General features: G+C 49.5%; 1 protein-coding gene and 1 long non-coding RNA gene across 2 annotated transcripts; one reads left to right on the top strand and one right to left on the bottom strand.

Annotated features, from left to right (window-relative positions):
- The first annotated feature begins 5,203 nt into the window (after positions 1–5,203).
- LOC143665668 (uncharacterized) lies at positions 5,204–9,627 on the top strand. Its single transcript, XR_013167152.1, has 3 exons — positions 5,204–5,432; positions 5,972–6,663; positions 7,115–9,627. It is a non-coding gene; the product is annotated as an uncharacterized LOC143665668 (long non-coding RNA).
- On the bottom strand, positions 7,128–13,094 carry LOC143665665 (spermatogenesis-associated protein 31A6-like). The gene is made up of 4 exons (XM_077139351.1): positions 12,839–13,094; positions 12,073–12,130; positions 11,447–11,507; positions 7,128–11,208 (listed from the first exon to the last, which is right to left on the bottom strand). The coding sequence occupies exons 1-4, from the start codon at positions 13,022–13,024 to the stop codon at positions 7,263–7,265; spliced, it is 4,251 nt and encodes a 1,416-aa protein (XP_076995466.1). The 5' UTR covers positions 13,025–13,094; the 3' UTR covers positions 7,128–7,262.
- Between the last annotated feature and the right edge of the window lie 3,899 nt (positions 13,095–16,993).

Raw genomic sequence — 16,993 nt, 5'->3', positions numbered from 1 at the left:
TTGTGAATATAAAATGGATCTCAACAGCTGGGGTCTTAGAAAATCTGCATTTCTTAGAATTATTAATGAAATTAAATCTTTTCAATTGTCCATCAGTTTCAGCTATGTTAGATGAATATTAGGACTTTGTCATATCCTGGAAACATGTGTAATATCATTTGAGAGCATTACCATAGTTTTAGGATCAGAATAATATTATGAAGAAATAAGTATAATTTTGCCAGAAGACATAATAGGAATATTTTTAGAAATCTGATTCTTTCTGAAAAATCTTCACATTTGATAAAGTGGCGTGTCTCATTTAAAAATACACCCACAAGCCTGACATGAGCTGTAACACACAAAATCATGTGGTAAGGGCACAGTCCTCTGCAGTGAGTGCGAGCCAGATGCATCTTTGCTGGCTTATTTCTTTCCGTGAATCCATTTGATGTAGGACTTTACCATGCTTCCACTAAAGAAGTCAGCCATTGCAAGTTCAGAAAATTGTCCCCAGTAGAAAAAAAATGTGACATTGATACCATTTGACAGGACAATAACTAAAATTAAACAAATACAGTATTTATCCCCCATTAGATATTGGCAGTGTTTTACTCATATTTATAATTTGTGGAGCTCTAATTGGTGGGTCAGAGCTCAAGCTAATAAAAACCTTTGGAAGAAAAGTTTTTATAGGCTTGTATGTGGGATTTTTAATTCTTTTTCAAGAAGTAATGACGTAAAAGAACAAAACTGCACAAGCACTTTCTGTGGCGTGCATAGGGCTGCCATTGCTCTCAGCTTTCAGTTTGCTGAGAGGATTCACCTCCACTCAGAAGGACCTGTCGGGAGGTGGTGCGCAGGACTTTAGGAGAGATGAGGGTCTCTGCAGGAGGACTCTGTGTGGGGTTTCTGTGCAGGGGGCTGTGGAAAGCCTCCATGTGGTGTCCCTGTGGGAGCTCTCTGTGTGGGAGGTCTCTCTGTAAGGTCTTTGCTTACAGGTCTCGCTGTGGGTCTCTGTGGGGATCTCTGTGCAGAAGTGTCTGTGAGATCTGTGAGGTCTCTGTGAGGTCTCTGTGAGGTCTCTGTGAGGTCTCTGTGAGGCCTCTGTGAGGTCTCTGTGAGGCCTCTGTGAGGTCTCTGTGAGGTCTCTGTGAGGTCTCTCTGAGGTCTCTGTGAGGTCTCTGAGGTCTCTGTGAGGTCTCCGTGAGGTCTCTGTGAGGTCTCTGTGAGGTCTCTCTGAGGTCTCTGTGAGGTCTCTGTGAGGTCTCTCTGAGGTCTCTGTGAGGTCTCTGAGGTCTCTGTGAGGTCTCCGTGAGGTCTCTGTGAGGTCTCTGTGAGGCCTCTGTGAGGTCTCTGTGGTCTCTGTGAGGTCTCTGTGAGGTCTCTGTGAGGTCTCTGTGAAGTCTCTGTGGTCTCTGTGAGGTCTCTGTGAGGTCTGTGAGGTCTCTGTGGTCTCTGTGAGGTCTCTGTGAGGTCTCTGTGGTCTCTGTGAGGTCTCTGTGAGGTCTCTGTGGTCTCTGTGAGGTCTCTGTGAGGTCTCTCTGAGGTCTGTGAGGTCTCTGTGAGGTCTCTGTGAGGCCTCTGTGAGGTCTCTGTGTGAGGTCTCTGTGAGGTCTGTGAGGTCTCTGTGAGGTCTCTGTGAGGTCTGTGAGGTCTCTGTGGTCTCTGTGAGGTCTCTGAGGTCTCTGAGGTCTCTGTGAGGTCTCTGTGGTCTCTGTGAGGCCTCTGTGAGGTCTCTGTGAGGTCTCTGTGAGGTCTCTCTGAGGTCTCTGTGAGGTCTCTGAGGTCTCTGTGAGGTCTCCGTGAGGTCTCTGTGAGGTCTCTGTGAGGCCTCTGTGAGGTCTCTGTGGTCTCTGTGAGGTCTCTGTGAGGTCTCTGTGAGGTCTCTGTGAAGTCTCTGTGGTCTCTGTGAGGTCTCTGTGAGGTCTGTGAGGTCTCTGTGGTCTCTGTGAGGTCTCTGTGAGGTCTCTGTGGTCTCTGTGAGGTCTCTGTGAGGTCTCTGTGGTCTCTGTGAGGTCTCTGTGAGGTCTCTCTGAGGTCTGTGAGGTCTCTGTGAGGTCTCTGTGAGGCCTCTGTGAGGTCTCTGTGTGAGGTCTCTGTGAGGTCTGTGAGGTCTCTGTGAGGTCTCTGTGAGGTCTGTGAGGTCTCTGTGGTCTCTGTGAGGTCTCTGAGGTCTCTGAGGTCTCTGTGAGGTCTCTGTGGTCTCTGTGAGGTCTCTGTGAGGTCTGTGAGGTCTCTGTGAGGTCTCTGTGAGGTCTCTGTGAGGTCTCTGTGAGGTCTGTGAGGTCTCTGTGAGGTCTCTGTGAGGTCGCTGTGAGGTCTCTGTGTGAGGTCTCTGTGAGGTCTCTGTGAGGTCTGTGAGGTCTCTGTGGTCTCTGTGAGGTCTCTGTGGTCTCTGTGAGGTCTCTGTGAGGTCTCTGTGAGGTCTGTGAGGTCTCTGTGAGGTCTCTGTGGTCTCTGTGAGGTCTCTGTGAGGTCTGTGAGGTCTCTGTGAGGTCTCTGTGGTCTCTGTGGTCTCTGTGAGGTCTCTGTGAGGTCTGTGAGGTCTCTGTGAGGTCTCTGTGGTCTCTGTGGTCTCTGTGAGGTCTCTGTGAGGTCTCTGTGAGGTCTCTGTGGTCTCTGTGAGGTCTCTGTGAGGTCTGTGAGGTCTCTGTGAGGTCTCTGTGGTCTCTGTGAGGTCTCTGTGAGGTCTGTGAGGTCTCTGTGAGGTCTCTGTGGTCTCTGTGAGGTCTCTGTGGTCTCTGTGAGGTCTCTGTGAGGTCTCTGTGGTCTCTGTGAGGTCTCTGTGAGGTCTCCGTGGTCTCTGTGAGGTCTCTGTGAGGTCTGTGAGGTCTCTGTGAGGTCTCTGTGGTCTCTGTGGTCTCTGTGAGGTCTCTGTGAGGTCTGTGAGGTCTCTGTGAGGTCTCTGTGGTCTCTGTGGTCTCTGTGAGGTCTCTGTGAGGTCTCTGTGAGGTCTCTGTGGTCTCTGTGAGGTCTGTGAGGTCTCTGTGAGGTCTCTGTGGTCTCTGTGAGGTCTCTGTGAGGTCTGTGAGGTCTCTGTGAGGTCTCTGTGGTCTCTGTGAGGTCTCTGTGGTCTCTGTGAGGTCTCTGTGAGGTCTCTGTGGTCTCTGTGAGGTCTCTGTGAGGTCTCCGTGGTCTCTGTGAGGTCTCTGTGAGGTCTGTGAGGTCTCTGTGAGGTCTCTGTGGTCTCTGTGAGGTCTGTGAGGTCTGTGAGGTCTCTGTGGTCTCTGTGAGGTCTCTGTGGTCTCTGTGAGGTCTCTGTGAGGTCTCTGTGGTCTCTGTGAGGTCTCTGTGAGGTCTCTGTGTGAGGTCTCTGTGAGGTCTCTGTGAGGCCTCTGTGAGGTCTCTGTGGTCTCTGTGAGGTCTCTGTGAGGTCTCTGTGAGGTCTCTGTGGTCTCTGTGAGGTCTCTGTGAGGTCTCTGTGAGGTCTCTGTGGTCTCTGTGGTCTCTGTGAGGTCTCTGTGAGGTCTGTGAGGTCTCTGTGAGGTCTCTGTGAGGTCTGTGAGGTCTCTGTGAGGTCTCTGTGAGATCTGTGAGGTCTCTGTGGTCTCTGTGAGGTCTCTGTGAGGTCTCTGTGGTCTCTGTGAGGTCTCTGTGGTCTCTGTGAGGTCTCTGTGAGGTCTCTGTGGTCTCTGTGGTCTCTGTGAGGTCTCTGTGAGGTCTCTGTGAGGTCTCTGTGGTCTCTGTGAGGTCTCTGTGAGGTCTCTGTGAGGTCTCTGTGAGGTCTGTGAGGTCTCTGTGAGGCCTCTGTGAGGTTTCTGAGGTCTCTGTGAGGTCTCTGTGGTCTCTGTGAGGTTTCTGTGAGGTCTCTGTGAGGTCTCTGTGAGGTCTCTGTGAGGTCTCTGTGGTCTCTGTGAGGTCTCTGTGGTCTCTGTGAGGTCTCTGTGAGGTCTCTGTGAGGCCTCTGTGAGGTTTCTGAGGTCTCTGTGAGGTCTCTGTGGTCTCTGTGAGGTCTCTGTGAGGTCTCTGTGAGGTCTCTGTGGTCTCTGTGGTCTCTGTGAGGTCTCTGTGAGGTCTGTGAGGTCTCTGTGAGGTCTCTGTGAGGTCTGTGAGGTCTCTGTGGTCTCTGTGAGGTCTCTGTGAGGTCTCTGTGAGGTCTCTGTGGTCTCTGTGAGGTCTCTGTGAGGTCTCTGTGAGGTCTCTGTGAGGTCTGTGAGGTCTCTGTGAGGCCTCTGTGAGGTTTCTGAGGTCTCTGTGAGGTCTCTGTGGTCTCTGTGAGGTTTCTGTGAGGTCTCTGTGAGGTCTCTGTGAGGTCTCTGTGAGGTCTCTGTGGTCTCTGTGAGGTCTCTGTGGTCTCTGTGAGGTCTCTGTGAGGTCTCTGTGAGGCCTCTGTGAGGTTTCTGAGGTCTCTGTGAGGTCTCTGTGGTCTCTGTGAGGTCTCTGTGGTCTCTGTGGTCTCTGTGAGGTCTGTGAGGTCTCTGTGAGGCCTCTGTGAGGTTTCTGAGGTCTCTGTGAGGTCTCTGTGGTCTCTGTGAGGTCTCTGTGGTCTCTGTGAGGTTTCTGTGAGGTCTGTGAGGTCTCTGTGAGGCCTCTGTGAGGTTTCTGAGGTCTCTGTGAGGTCTCTGTGGTCTCTGTGAGGTCTCTGTGGTCTCTGTGAGGTTTCTGTGAGGTTTCTGTGAGGTCTCTGTGGTCTCTGTGAGGTCTCTGTGGTCTCTGTGAGGTCTCTGTGAGGTTTCTGTGAGGTCTCTGTGAGGTCTCTGTGAGGTCTCTGTGAGGTCTGTGAGGTCTCTGTGAGGTCTCTGTGGTCTCTGTGAGGTCTCTGTGAGGTCTCTGTGAGGTCTCTGTGAGGTCTCTGTGAGGTCTGTGAGGTCTCTGTGAGGTCTCTGTGGTCTCTGTGAGGTCTCTGTGAGGTCTCTGTGAGGTCTCTGTGGTCTCTGTGAGGTCTCTGTGAGGTCTCTGTGAGGTCTGTGAGGTCTCTGTGAGGCCTCTGTGAGGTTTCTGAGGTCTCTGTGAGGTCTCTGTGGTCTCTGTGAGGTCTCTGTGGTCTCTGTGAGGTTTCTGTGAGGTCTGTGAGGTCTCTGTGTGAGGTCTCTGTGAGGTCTCTGTGAGGTCTGTGAGGTCTGTGAGGTCTCTGTGAGGTCTGTGAGGTCTCTGTGGTCTCTGTGAAGTCTCTGTGAGGTCTGTGAGGTCTCTGTGAGGTCTCTGTGAGGTCTCTGTGAGGTCTGTGAGGTCTGTGAGGTCTCTGTGAGGTCTCTGTGAGGTCTCTGTGAGGCCTCTGTGAGGTCTCTGAGTTCTCTGTGAGATCTCTGTGTCTTCCTTCATGGCCAGCTTACCTCCCAGGAAGACCAGCTGGCAGGAGGAGGCGATGGCCTTGTCCTTTGGGTCTCGCTGTTCATCAGCGTGGTCCCCAGGTTCCTTCTGCAGGCAGGGGCAGGGGTTCAGTGGCATTAGGTTAAGTGTTCAGTCCACACAGCCCACGCCTGGCCTGGGGTGCCTGGAGCAGCAGCCAGGTATGGCCCGGAGGTCCTCAGCTCTGGAGGGGCAGAGGCCACTCCCTGCCTGGAGCCCCCGGCTCGCCTCTCCGCCTCGCCCCGCTTCCACTCCCGCACCCACTCTGCGGCAGCCTCGAGAATCGAGGCCCACAGACGGGACCCGGCCAGGCCAGGCTTTGGGGCTGGGCCCCCTCCCCACCAGCCCCGGTGCCAGCGGCGCCCCCACTTCGTGCCCTGACACGGGGGTGGGGGCGCTTGGTGCTGAGTAACTGCGGGGGCCACGGCAGCTCCTGGCACCGGAATCTCCGCTGGGAGCGACGCCCCCTGGGGTTGTGCTGCCCTGAGGGCCCTAGGTATGCACAAGGCTCCGAAATCTTCCTCTCTGGAACCCCTTCCTGCTTTGGGGGCCCTCATGCTGTCCCCCATGGGCAGGGGTCTGGGCGGGGGAAGCCTGCGCTGGGCGCAGAGTGAGGGCAGGGGCGCCCGGGGCTGAGCCTCCCGGCGCTCACCTCTCGGGCCCTGGCGTTCACCTCCTGTCGGTGTCTCCTCTCCTGGAGGCAGCGCGGACTGGGAGCCAGGTGGGACTCGCTGTGCGGGGGTGTGTGTGTGTGGCTGCAGGTGACCCCAGGCCACCCCTCTGCCCTTTTGGTCCCCCTCCCTCCCCTGGCGCAGACGTGGGGTGTGCACGGGGGAAGATGAGCAGACCCGGGCCCTGCGCCCTGCCCGCCCCGCCCTGGCTCCTCTGCGTGACTCTTCCTTCCTAAAGCCCAGGGACTGATAAGCAGGTGCACGGTGAGGCGCGCTCATGAAAGACACTGAGACATCCGTGTACCCAGCTGCGTCGGCCTGGCCGTCTCTGTCGGGTGAAGCTGCTGCTGTGGGAGCTGGAGCGGGGTGGGGACGCCGGCTGCAGCCCTGAGCTCTCCTCCCGGCGAGGCTGCCGACGTCTGGGCACCTCCGCCTCCGCCTCCGCGCCGTCTTCCTGGCTCGGATCCGGTCACGCCTTCTGCGAGGGCCTCGGCTCCCTTCCGGTGGCGCCACCCCACATGTGCACCCCACACCCCTCGCCCCGAGCCTTGGGCCCCAGGGAGCCCTGAACAAGGGCCACGGGGCGGATGTGCTTTTCATCTGGGGCGCGGGTGCACGCGGTCCTGTCCGCCTCCTCGGCCCGCACCTCCACACCCACGGCGCGGGAAGCAACGTCTGAGCTGCTGCTCCTGGACGTGCAGGAAGGAGGAGGCAGGCAAGGGTGAGGCTGCACAGTTCCCCCCGGGCGGAACTAGGGGGCACGCAGGCCAGGAGGGAAGGGGCTCCCGTGGCTGGTGTGGCCAGGGACAGGATTTTTCTCATGTCTGAACTCAGGGGCTCGTTGCCCATCAACCCCTCCCTCCCCCGCCCCCCAATGCTCCTTGTGAAGCCACTTCTCTCTGACACTCCCTGAAGCCTTGAGTGGCGACTTCCCAGTCCTTTCTATGATGTCTCTAAAAACCCATCCTCTCTACGGCTTCATAAAGTTCAATGTGGAGAGAAAGCTAGAGAAAAACAGTTTGAACCAGATCCTGGTTCCCGGTTGGGTCTTCCCAAGTTTTTCTCATCTTGAAAGGCCTAATACCTTTTTTTGTAATGACGAAAGGAACCTGGGGTGAGGGCGAGCATGCAGTGTCACTGCCAACCTCACTCCATGCCCTTTTCCCTTCTAGAAGCAAAGGCAGTTGCTCAGCACGCTGACCCATACACCCCAGCATGACAGATGGAAGCGGCTACCTTCTTATGAGAGAAAAACATATATATTTGGAGAATAATAAATATCTTGATTTGGGAGAAGTCAAAACCACGGAAGATGTTTCTCTACATGGACTGCATGTTTTCTTGGATGGAAGATTTTCTACTAAGATGGACTGGAGAAACATTTTCTGGTCTACCAGAGAAGGTATTTCTCAAAAGACAGTGCCGTGGGCAGTAGACAGGGTGGCCAGACTCACCTGGCCTCCATGGCCAATGGCAGTAGGAACTGATGGGGGACACAGGCTCCCCAGGGGGAAAAGCACAATTGCTCATCTTGATTCCCACAATTTTCCAGATATTTCCATCCTCGTCTCGGATCCACTTTTCTCTGACAGGGCATTTCTCAGGGGTGTCGTGGCGATTGCAGGTTGTATCACTTACCACTTTTCTTTGCTCTGAGGAGGAGGGAGCCCTATGATAGCAGGAACCCTTCCCAACTGGAACCTGGGCCTTTGGCTTCTGCTGACTTAACTTTGAGGCCTGATGTGCTATTTTCTCCTCTAGAATCTGGCCAACAGCTGCCATAAGCTCCTGAGCTTCAGCAGCCTCTTTGCTCATATAAATGGATCTGATTTTGATGGGTTCCCGGCCACGGACAGAGGCTGATGCGGGCTTATGTTTTTGCAAAGGTTCTTCCAGCCCTTTGCCTTTATTGGAAAAAATCCACTGAAGAAAGTGACTGATGTTTTTTCCCAAGGGCTTCTCAGGCTGACACTGTCTCTTGCTTGGGGTGTTTGCTGTTCCCCTCGCCTGGCCGGTTGGGCTCATCCTTCTGGTTGGGGAACTTCCCAATCCTACAACCCCTTCTTCATGTTCCCCTGGTTTGGGTTCCCTACGGTCTTCTCTCCTGATGGAGGCAAAATTGTTGCTCTGGCTTTTCAATGGCGCCTGAGGCTTCAAGATTTTGGACTCTGGCTGCCCCAGGCTGCTCTTTCCAGCTGCCATGCAGCTGTCTAGCTTGTGGGGAGCTGACCTGTTCCCATTGGTTGTGCTCCGGTGACGGCGCTGGGGCACTTGAGAAGCTAAGATGCTTGCGGCAAGGAGTGCATCAGTGGGGCCATCTTGAAGCTCATTCTCTGGTTCAACTTTCATTTTGGTCTCAAGTCCACAAAGAACTTGCACTTTAGGGCATGGTAGTTTTGGAACCCGGGGAGGAGGCATTCTAGGCGGTGTGGCATTTCTTCTGGTCCCTGGAGACCCTAAACCACTCAGATCCACCCTTATGATTGGGGAGTCTGCCAGCTCACTGCCACTCCAGATGTCACTATGTTGGGGTTGAAGCGCAGGGGACCCCTCAGCCATGGTGGCTTCCCTGCTCTCTTCAGCCCTTAGAAATTGGGATCCCATGCCCATCTCCAATAAAGAGCCACCAGGGCTGGAGGATCCTGGGGTACTCGCACTCCTCTCTCTTGAGTGGAGACTTGGTGTTGGCCCCAGGCTGCCTCGCTGGGTCTCAAAGACAGTCGTACTCTGCCTGTGTCCACCCAAGATATTGGGAGTGAAGGGTTGAGGATTCTGCCTGCCCTTCTGTCCGGTCAGAGGGGCTTCTAAAAGCTTGTGGTCATCACCAGAAGGGCCCTGTCTCAGGACTGTCTGGATTCCCTCATATGCAGGGGACGGAACAGGGAGAGGATGCTTCAGGGTGGAGGCCAAACTGGTTGTTACCATCTTCTCTTCCTGACTTGCCTGGTAGCTTTCCTCCATGGGCTTGCCAACCTCAGCTCTCTCAGTGCCAGATTCATGGGTAGGTGACATGGGAAAGGCAGAATGCTGAAGAGATGAGGCTGGGACCTTCCTTAACTTAAAGACTGTTACGGACTTGAGGACCTTGAGGAGTAGGCCCCACCTGTGCTTCACACAAAACTTTTTCACATGTGCTTCCAGCACTTGTTGGGTGTCCAGAGTGAGGAAGGGGAGTTCTTGGGAGGTGTTCACACAACATTCCTGACCATCTAAGGATACCAGCTTTCTGCTCTCCAGCTGGGTGTCAGACCTGGGCAGGGCACTGGCAGAAAACCAAGAGTGACACATTTTTGTAGGGATTGAACCCTCACTGATCTGCCCTAACTTTTTGTCCACATGGACTTTTGGGTCATTTTCTACTTGTTTCTTCTCTGGAATCCTTTCTAAGTCATTTCCTGAGCTACTCTCTGAGGGCTTCTTCAACTCATTTTTTGACTCCTTGGCAGAGTCCTCCTCAGAGCTCTTTGATTCCTTATATACAGTATATTTTGAGACCATCCCCAGATTTTGCCCCAGATCAGCCTTAGGGTCCTTCCCTAATTGGAAGTTTGCTGAGCTGCACAGATGGAAGCTTCCTGGGTTTCTGAATCTCAGCTTCTTTATGTCCTTGCTACTTTGTTGGGTACATACAGAGGGCGAAGAGGTTCTTGGCGATTTTCTCTGAGGCTGCACCTCTCCCAGACTCACTTGGGGTTTGCAGGGCTGGCTGCTCTGCTGTTGGACAAGCCTCTTCTGAAGGTGTTGCTCCATGTGCTTGCGAAGCTCAGGGTGGAGAGGAAAATTCCCAGGAAGGATAAAGATTGACCGGTGGGCTTGGGAGGCCCGGCTCTCCTGTGGAAGGTTAGAACTGAGAGAAGCATATGCTTCCTGGGATCTTTTGACCACGAGGGGTAAAGCCTGCCAACTTTCCTGTTGCTTCTTCGAAAAGTGACATTCCAGGTGTTGGACTGCAACTGGGATGAGGGATTGTGACTCATTCTTGGAAGGAGGGCAGAGCTCTCTACAGGAAACAATCTGGGGAGGAGAAGGAGGTAGTGGGGTCGGGAAAGAGGATGGGAGATGGACCTGGGTCTGGATCTGAGCCAGAGGTTGCAGCTGGAAATGAATTTGAGGCATAAGTGGGGGCTGGGCTGGAATCAAGAGTTGGGATTGAACAACATAATGGGGCAAGGCCTGAGGCTGTGAAAGAAGTGAGAATTCATCAGTTTGCATTTGAATTGGTAAGGCACTAGAGATTCCATTGAAGAAAACAGAAGGGAACTCTAGTGCAGAACCAGAAACCCTAATAGTAGCCACCAGGGACTCACTGTGAAGAAAAGGGAGGCCCCAGAAAAGCTGGCTACATTTCTGCTTCAATTGGTCCTGCAAGGTCTCAGGATGTGGGGGCATCTCAGGGCTGGGTAGCTGTCCTGGTTTGCCTTTGGTGCTCCAGAAAGGTTGGGGGATTGTGTTGTCCAGCTCCTCACCAAGTGGCTTTAACTTGTTCCCTAAAGAATTCAGATGGTAGTCAGATCCCTCCTTTTCTTTTTCCTTCCAAATCTTCAATTCCACTCTCTTTGTGATTTGTAGCTCCAGGTGTTTCCGAATATCAGGGTTGAGGAAAGAGGTTCCTCCAACTTCCACCTGCCTGTCTATGGGGCCTCCCCGGAAAGAGGTCTGTTCTGAGTGGTGGGAAAGATGCTCTTGTTGGAATTTGGGGTGTGCTGAGGTGGAGAAGAATAAGGTTTTGGAAGCCTCCCACCCCCAGGAGGAGGCCAGAGTGGGATGGCTTGAGTGGTGAAGGCCTGAGATTGCTGGCATAGAAGCAGACAACCAAGAGTTGTTATCTGGAGATGCACTCAGTGGAAGTGACATCGAGTCACACTGAGAAAGAATCGAAGTGGAGTCAAGCAGTGGTGGAGCAGAGAAGGCTGCTGGAGGCCGAGGGCAGACCAATGAGCCAGAGGTATGTCGTGGGGGTGGGAAAGGTGCAAGTGGTTGGCATGAGTGATGGTCTAGAAGTAGCAAAGACTCTGGTGACTGAGAGGCATTCAGGGGTGAGTGCAAAAGAACAGGAACTGATTGGGTCTTCGGGTAAGGCGAAAGGGTGGAGGCCAGAGGTAGAGGGGGCTTGGTTAGAGGAGCTGTGGAAGCCAAAGGGGACACGACAGGAGCAGTATCGTGCACACGTTCCTCCTGTGGCAGATGAGTTCCAGCAGGCACCGTTTTGCACACCTCCACAAAGACCTGGTGAAGGTTGCCCTTGTCAGGAAGCTGTCCCAGGTGGCTGCAAAAGATAGGAGGCACAAGCTGCAGCCAGGAGCTGAAAGGGGCCTGAAGATCCTGGCCGAGCTGGGAGAATCTGAGGCACACAGCCCCTCAGATCCCCACCCCTGACTTCACCACACTTCAGCCCTTGCTCATCCCAAAGCATTCTGTCCACCTTTATCAATTCTTTGGCCCTTGGATAGTATTAGGGCTGGTTAAGAAGAATGGCATAAGAAAGAATGGGAAAGGTTACTCACCTTTGCAGAAGCAAGATCAGGTCCCGAGTCTCCTTCAGTTCTTGCAAGCTATCTCTACAAACTGGAAATCAAGGTACTGGGTTACAGGTGGTAAAGGTAAGGGCCTAGGGATCTTATAGAAGGCTGAATGGAATGTTCCTTTAAGGGAGACCATTGAGATTAGATTCAGGAACCCAAGATTCCATGTCCAAGATCAGACGATCCCCAACAACAAGAGCAAGGCTGAGGTGTGGGTGTTGCTTTTTCATTTACAAAGTGTTTCCATCTCAAGGAGGAATCTGAGCCTTAGGGAAGTTGAACAACCCATCCACAGCTGGACTTGCATGCTCCATCTCCAAATCCAGCCAGTTTTCCATCTACTATGTCCCACACGGCTCCCTTCTAGGCAGCACCTATTGTCCAGGCCCATCACTGCCTCATTCCCATGGAAGAACCCAGCAGGGAATCCGACAAGGATCCCAGGCTCAGGTTTCCTTCCCAAGAGCCTCCTTTGAGGGTTCTGTTTCCTCAGAAGCACATGCACTAGCACCTGACATTCTCCAAGACCATAGACCTGGGCCCTCAGGGACAAAAGAGATTGAGGTTAATGCTTGGAAAAACCCAGGATTGAGTGGACAGAGCCTTACCTTTCAAAGCTCCGCTTCTCTTCCTTCTCTTGTTCCTTCCCCTGGTCCCTATTTGATGCTGATAGACAAGAAAAGAATGAGGGGCTGGGACCCAGTTCTCTTCTCAATAAATACTGCAGACCTTAGTATTCATGAATAATGACTTTTTACATTTAATTAATGGAGTTCTGTTTTTTCCTTTTGGTCATTTTTTTACAGTGGCTAAAATGTTTTTTGTTTTCCTTCTTTGAACAATACAAAGAAGATTTTTTTGACATCTGTAATGGATTTCAAGAAGAGGAGAGATGTTAGACCAACAATCACATGTGTGCTCCATCAGATAGGGATTCTGCCTCTGAGGGCCAGAGCTAAATTCCAGCCTCTGATCAAAGTCTCTCCTGGGCTCAGCAGTGCTCTTGATCAGCCCTGATACTAAGGAAAGTCCCAGAGGCCCTTTCAAGGGGAGGTGACTGATGAGCCGGTGCAGAGGGCTCTGTTCCTGCAGGGATCCAGAACTCTCTCTATAATCCCATCATCGGCTACTGAGTCACTGTGTTTGGGTTATCACCCTGGAACCCTCTCCCACACCCAAACAGATGGTCTGAGATTTTCAAGTAGAAACCCAGTGCCCATTCTAAACCCCGTCCTGCCTAGCCACTCACTAGAAGGATGATGTTCTGTTCTTTCCTGATACTTCCATCTCAGGAATCTCTCTGGTTGGTTTAGAAAAGTGGAAAATGAAACAGAGAGAATCCATCTCGGTTGGGGCTGGCTGAGGGTTCCTCACCTTCTTGATGTATCTGTGTTCCTTAGGCGGTGGTAAAGATGGGTCACTTGGGAGATATGGGAGTAAAAGGAAGTAGAGCCCCACCCCACACAGGAGGGCAAGGATGGTATCAGTAAGCCAGTATGTGGAACTGGAGCTCAGCCATGGAGCACTAAAATTTCTCAAGAGAAACATATAATTCTCCATTGTCTGAACATAGCACTGCTGCCCAGAGGCAAGTGGGCCATAAGAATGGGCTCTGGACTAGAGTTCCAGGCCCACGTCACAAAGCTATGACCTCATTACAAAAGACTTCTGAGGGTGGGGGAGGGTACCAAAAGAGGAGGCTGGCGTCCCCTCCCCCACCACGCTGCCACTCCTGGCTGTCTACATCCCTATGCCCTTCTCTGGGGCTTCCAACTGTGCCCTTATGTCATCGATGGACCTTATTGCAAATTTCTATTCATTCTACCTGTAACACAGATGTTGCCTAATTTCCTTTATCCCTTGGAAATCTTGGCTTCAGTCCCACCAAATTTACAGCTTTTGAAAATCTGAAGTCTTTGCACGTTTTGCTAATTAAATGCAGAGATTTTTACTCTTGGAGTCTCCTTGTCCTCAACTCTAACATTCCCACATTGTTTTTAATTTGCACTAATCCAGACAGATAATTGAAATTTCATTTTACTTATTTAGCTTTGTGAATTTTGAATAAAATTTTAACATTTTTGTTTCAATCAACCTTCGCCATCTTCAAAGGCAGGGACTTGTACAAAAGTTAAATTAACAATTTTTTAAATTTAAAAATCCCAAAGCTAAGTAAGTATAAAACAAATTGAAATAATTAAACCTTCTAAGGATATTTTTATAAGTTTCTAGCATGTTTGTTTCTGAAATTAAAAACTGCTCAAGAACTTTTGGAACATTCTGTACAAACACCTACACATACTGCACACACAGACACACTCACACCCCTGATGAGACAATCCAGTATTCTCAAGTCTACCAATCAAGCATTTCTTTCAGCTCAAGAATACCTTTAGTATTTTTTTAAGGTAGGACTGCTACCAGTGAATTCCTTGTCTTTTTTTTTTTTTTTTTAATCTAGCAATATCTTTATTTTGCCTTCTTTTTGAAGGATTGATTTGTTGGGTAGAATTATTGGTTAATATTTTTTTTTTCTTTCAGCTCTTTGAATATGTCACTGATTTCTTCCCTCCATTGTTTCTGATGAGAGGTCAGCTGTTAATCTTATTGTGGGCCCCTGAAGCAGAATAGTAGTTTTTCTTTTGCTGCTTTCAAGATTTTTGCTTTGTCTTTGTCTTTCTACAGTTTGATATGTGTAGGAGTAGATCTGTTTGTTTTTATTTTACTGTAGGCTGATGTTCATCATCAATTTTGGTAAGTTTTTAGCCATTATCCTCAAATATTTGTTCTTCCCATTTTCTTTCTCCTTTTTCCCTGAGACTTCCATTATACATGTTGCCATACTTGATCATGCATCACAGTCCATTTTTCTTCAATCTCTTTTGCATGTGTTCTTCAGATTAATTTCTATTAACTCACCTTTAAGTTTGGTGATTTTTTTCTTGTATCATATCAGATATGCTTTTGAGCCCCTCTAATGAATTTTTCATTTTGGTTCTTTCACTTTTCAATTTCAGAGTTTACATTTTTTTTGGTATAATTCCTCGCTCTTTATTGGGTTTCTCTAATTTTTGAGTCATTGCCATTATACTTTCTTTTAATTCTTTTAAAATCAGTTCTTTTAGTTCTTTGAATCTATTTACAATAGGTGCTTTGAAATTTCTGTTTGCTAAGTCTAACATCTGTGGACGCTTAGAGACAGTTTCTAATGACTGCTTTTTCCACCAGGTATTAGTCACTTCTGTTTCTTTTCACATTTTGTAATTTTTAATGGACTACTTGATAATTAGATAATGTAGCAACTCTGGGTTCTGAGTTTTCCCTCCAGAGAGTTGTTGTTTGTTTAGTAGCTTGCCTGGACTAAGTTGGTGGATTCTGTTTGCAGTGTGTGGCCACAAATTTCTCTGGTATTTTTACTTTTATGTATGGCTTCCTGGGAATTCCTTCTTTATCAGCATGCTTTGTATAATTGTCAGAGTTAGTACTCAAATACTTAAGTAATGAGACCTCCACTCTGCTGATGGATTGCTGTGTTGGCTGGAAAGTAAATTCAGAATTCAGGCAATTTTCAAGACTTCTTGGCTCCTGCATTTCCTCATTACCCAGGCAAATGAGGATGGTTTGGGACTTCTCTTCTCTATTGAGTCCAGCAGAGTTGCCGATATTTCCTGTTTGCTTACGACTGAGAAATGCCACTTTGACCAAAAATGCCTCAAATCACATGATCCCCTTTGGTAGTGATAGTGAAACTCCTGGTTTTCATCAGTTGCCCTGGCTTAGATGAGTTACTATACCAACAGAGTTTGGGTCTGGGAGGAGTGTGCCCTGGAAAGAATACCACAGGCCTGAATTTTTCCTACCTGTGGTTTAATAGTTTTAATGAAAAATAACTTCTCAGTTTATTGTATTTTTGGTCCCTTGCCAGAGTGCCAAAAAAGGTTGTTTTTGGCAGTTTTCCCAGCTTTATAATTACTGTTTGGGGAAAGAATCTGTTGATCTCTTTACTCCATTATGCAATTCCAGTGATCTACAGAAATATACCATGCTTTTTGTGCATTATTTTAATCTTTCTCCACACATTGCCTTACCCCTCCCTGCCTTATCCCTCCCTGCCTCTTAGCAATGTCTGGCATATACTAAGGGGGTTGTAATAGACTGTTACATTGATGTCTCCCACTAATTAAACACCCCTTCAGTATACACATCCTTATGTGGTTCATCGTCACAATGATTATGGATTTGGCCATTTGACTTGATTTGATCAATTGGTCATCAGCAAGCATAATTTAAGTAGAGTTAGATCACAACCTGCTCATTGGGCTTGCCCTTCTGTAACTCAGATGCTCAGTGTAGCCTAGTGGAGAAGGAGTGATCACATTGAGACGAGGGTACTAGTGTTCCGGCCATCCTATCCAAGACCCCAGACAGGTGAGGGAACCCACTTTAGATCCTTTAGCTCCAGTTGACACATCAACTGAATGAGCTCCATGAGGGATCCAGCAAGTCCAGCAGAAGAAACCACAGCCAAAGCACATCACCGTGAGACATGAGGATGTTGCTGCTTCAAGTCACTGTGTTTTTGGTTGGTCTGTTACACAGGAAGAGGTTACTGAACGATGATGATGCCTGTTTCTGTAATTGTGTATCTTTGACATAGATAATTTAAATATGATTTTAAGCAAATTTAAATTTTAATCTTTAAATCCTTCATGATAGTTCATATAATCTCAGATTAGAGTTTGCTCTCGAAATGCTCCTGCTAATATAAATATTTTGGATTTTGCATTATATTTTATTTCTAAATATCAAGCTCAATTGTGATTTAGTACATGGTCTTTTTATTTTAAATTAAGCTTTCTGGATTAATGGTTATTTTGTACTTTAAAGCAGAAGTTTCCAACTCTTCAGTATTGCTCTGGAATACTGAAGGACCGCAGGAGCAGAGAGAAAGGAAAGGATGCAGAAATGTACTGATTCATGTTGCACACTCATGAAGAAGCCTGGGCAAGGAATGAGGAGAAGCCGTATCACTCACCAGCGTTCATGGATATGGCCCAGGACTGGCTGCTGTAATTTTAAGGGGTACTCTACTGGCTTGGAGCTCCATATCCCAGAAAAATATGTTCTTACTCTTAATCCATTCCATGAATATGAACCCTTTGTAAATAGGCCCTTTTTATGAAGTTACTTCAGTTAAAATGTGGCCCAAATGGGTCAAGATAGGTATTAATATTGGTATTGGAGGCTTTATAGAGAAGGGCACAGAGAGAGAAGCCACAGGGAGCAGCCAGAATCTCCCTTGGTATTGCCATGGCATGGGAAAGCCAAAGAACCCCAAAGATTGCTGGCCTAGATACCCACCCCTGGAGGAAGCAGGCCTTCTGGCCTCTGAAAGTGTGAGCCAATAAGTTCCTATCCCTAAGGGGACCCATTGTATAGTATTTGCTTTAGCAGCTGGGAAACTAAAACAGCTATCTTCATGTTTCAGTAGTGCAGAAATGACAATGAAAATAATAAACTCTCATGTAA

The sequence above is a fragment of the Tamandua tetradactyla genome, chromosome 2, assembly GCF_023851605.1.
Source record: "Tamandua tetradactyla isolate mTamTet1 chromosome 2, mTamTet1.pri, whole genome shotgun sequence".
In the NCBI taxonomy this organism is placed as follows: domain Eukaryota; kingdom Metazoa; phylum Chordata; class Mammalia; order Pilosa; family Myrmecophagidae; genus Tamandua; species Tamandua tetradactyla.
The sequence above is the reverse complement of the archived record's forward strand: the minus strand, read 5'-3'. Positions and strand labels throughout refer to the sequence as shown.

Bases quoted from the DNA above. Each gene is read 5' to 3' on its own strand.
- LOC143665665 (XM_077139351.1), bottom strand. From the start codon at position 13,024: ATGGAGAATTATATGTTTCTCTTGAGAAATTTTAGTGCTCCATGGCTG. The intron at 11,508-12,072 runs GTAAGGCTCTGT...CTTGATTTCCAG, and splicing joins GAGAAGCGGAGCTTTGAAAG to TTTGTAGAGATAGCTTGCAA. The intron at 11,209-11,446 runs GTGAGTAACCTT...TATCTTTTGCAG, and splicing joins CTGATCTTGCTTCTGCAAAG to CCACCTGGGACAGCTTCCTG.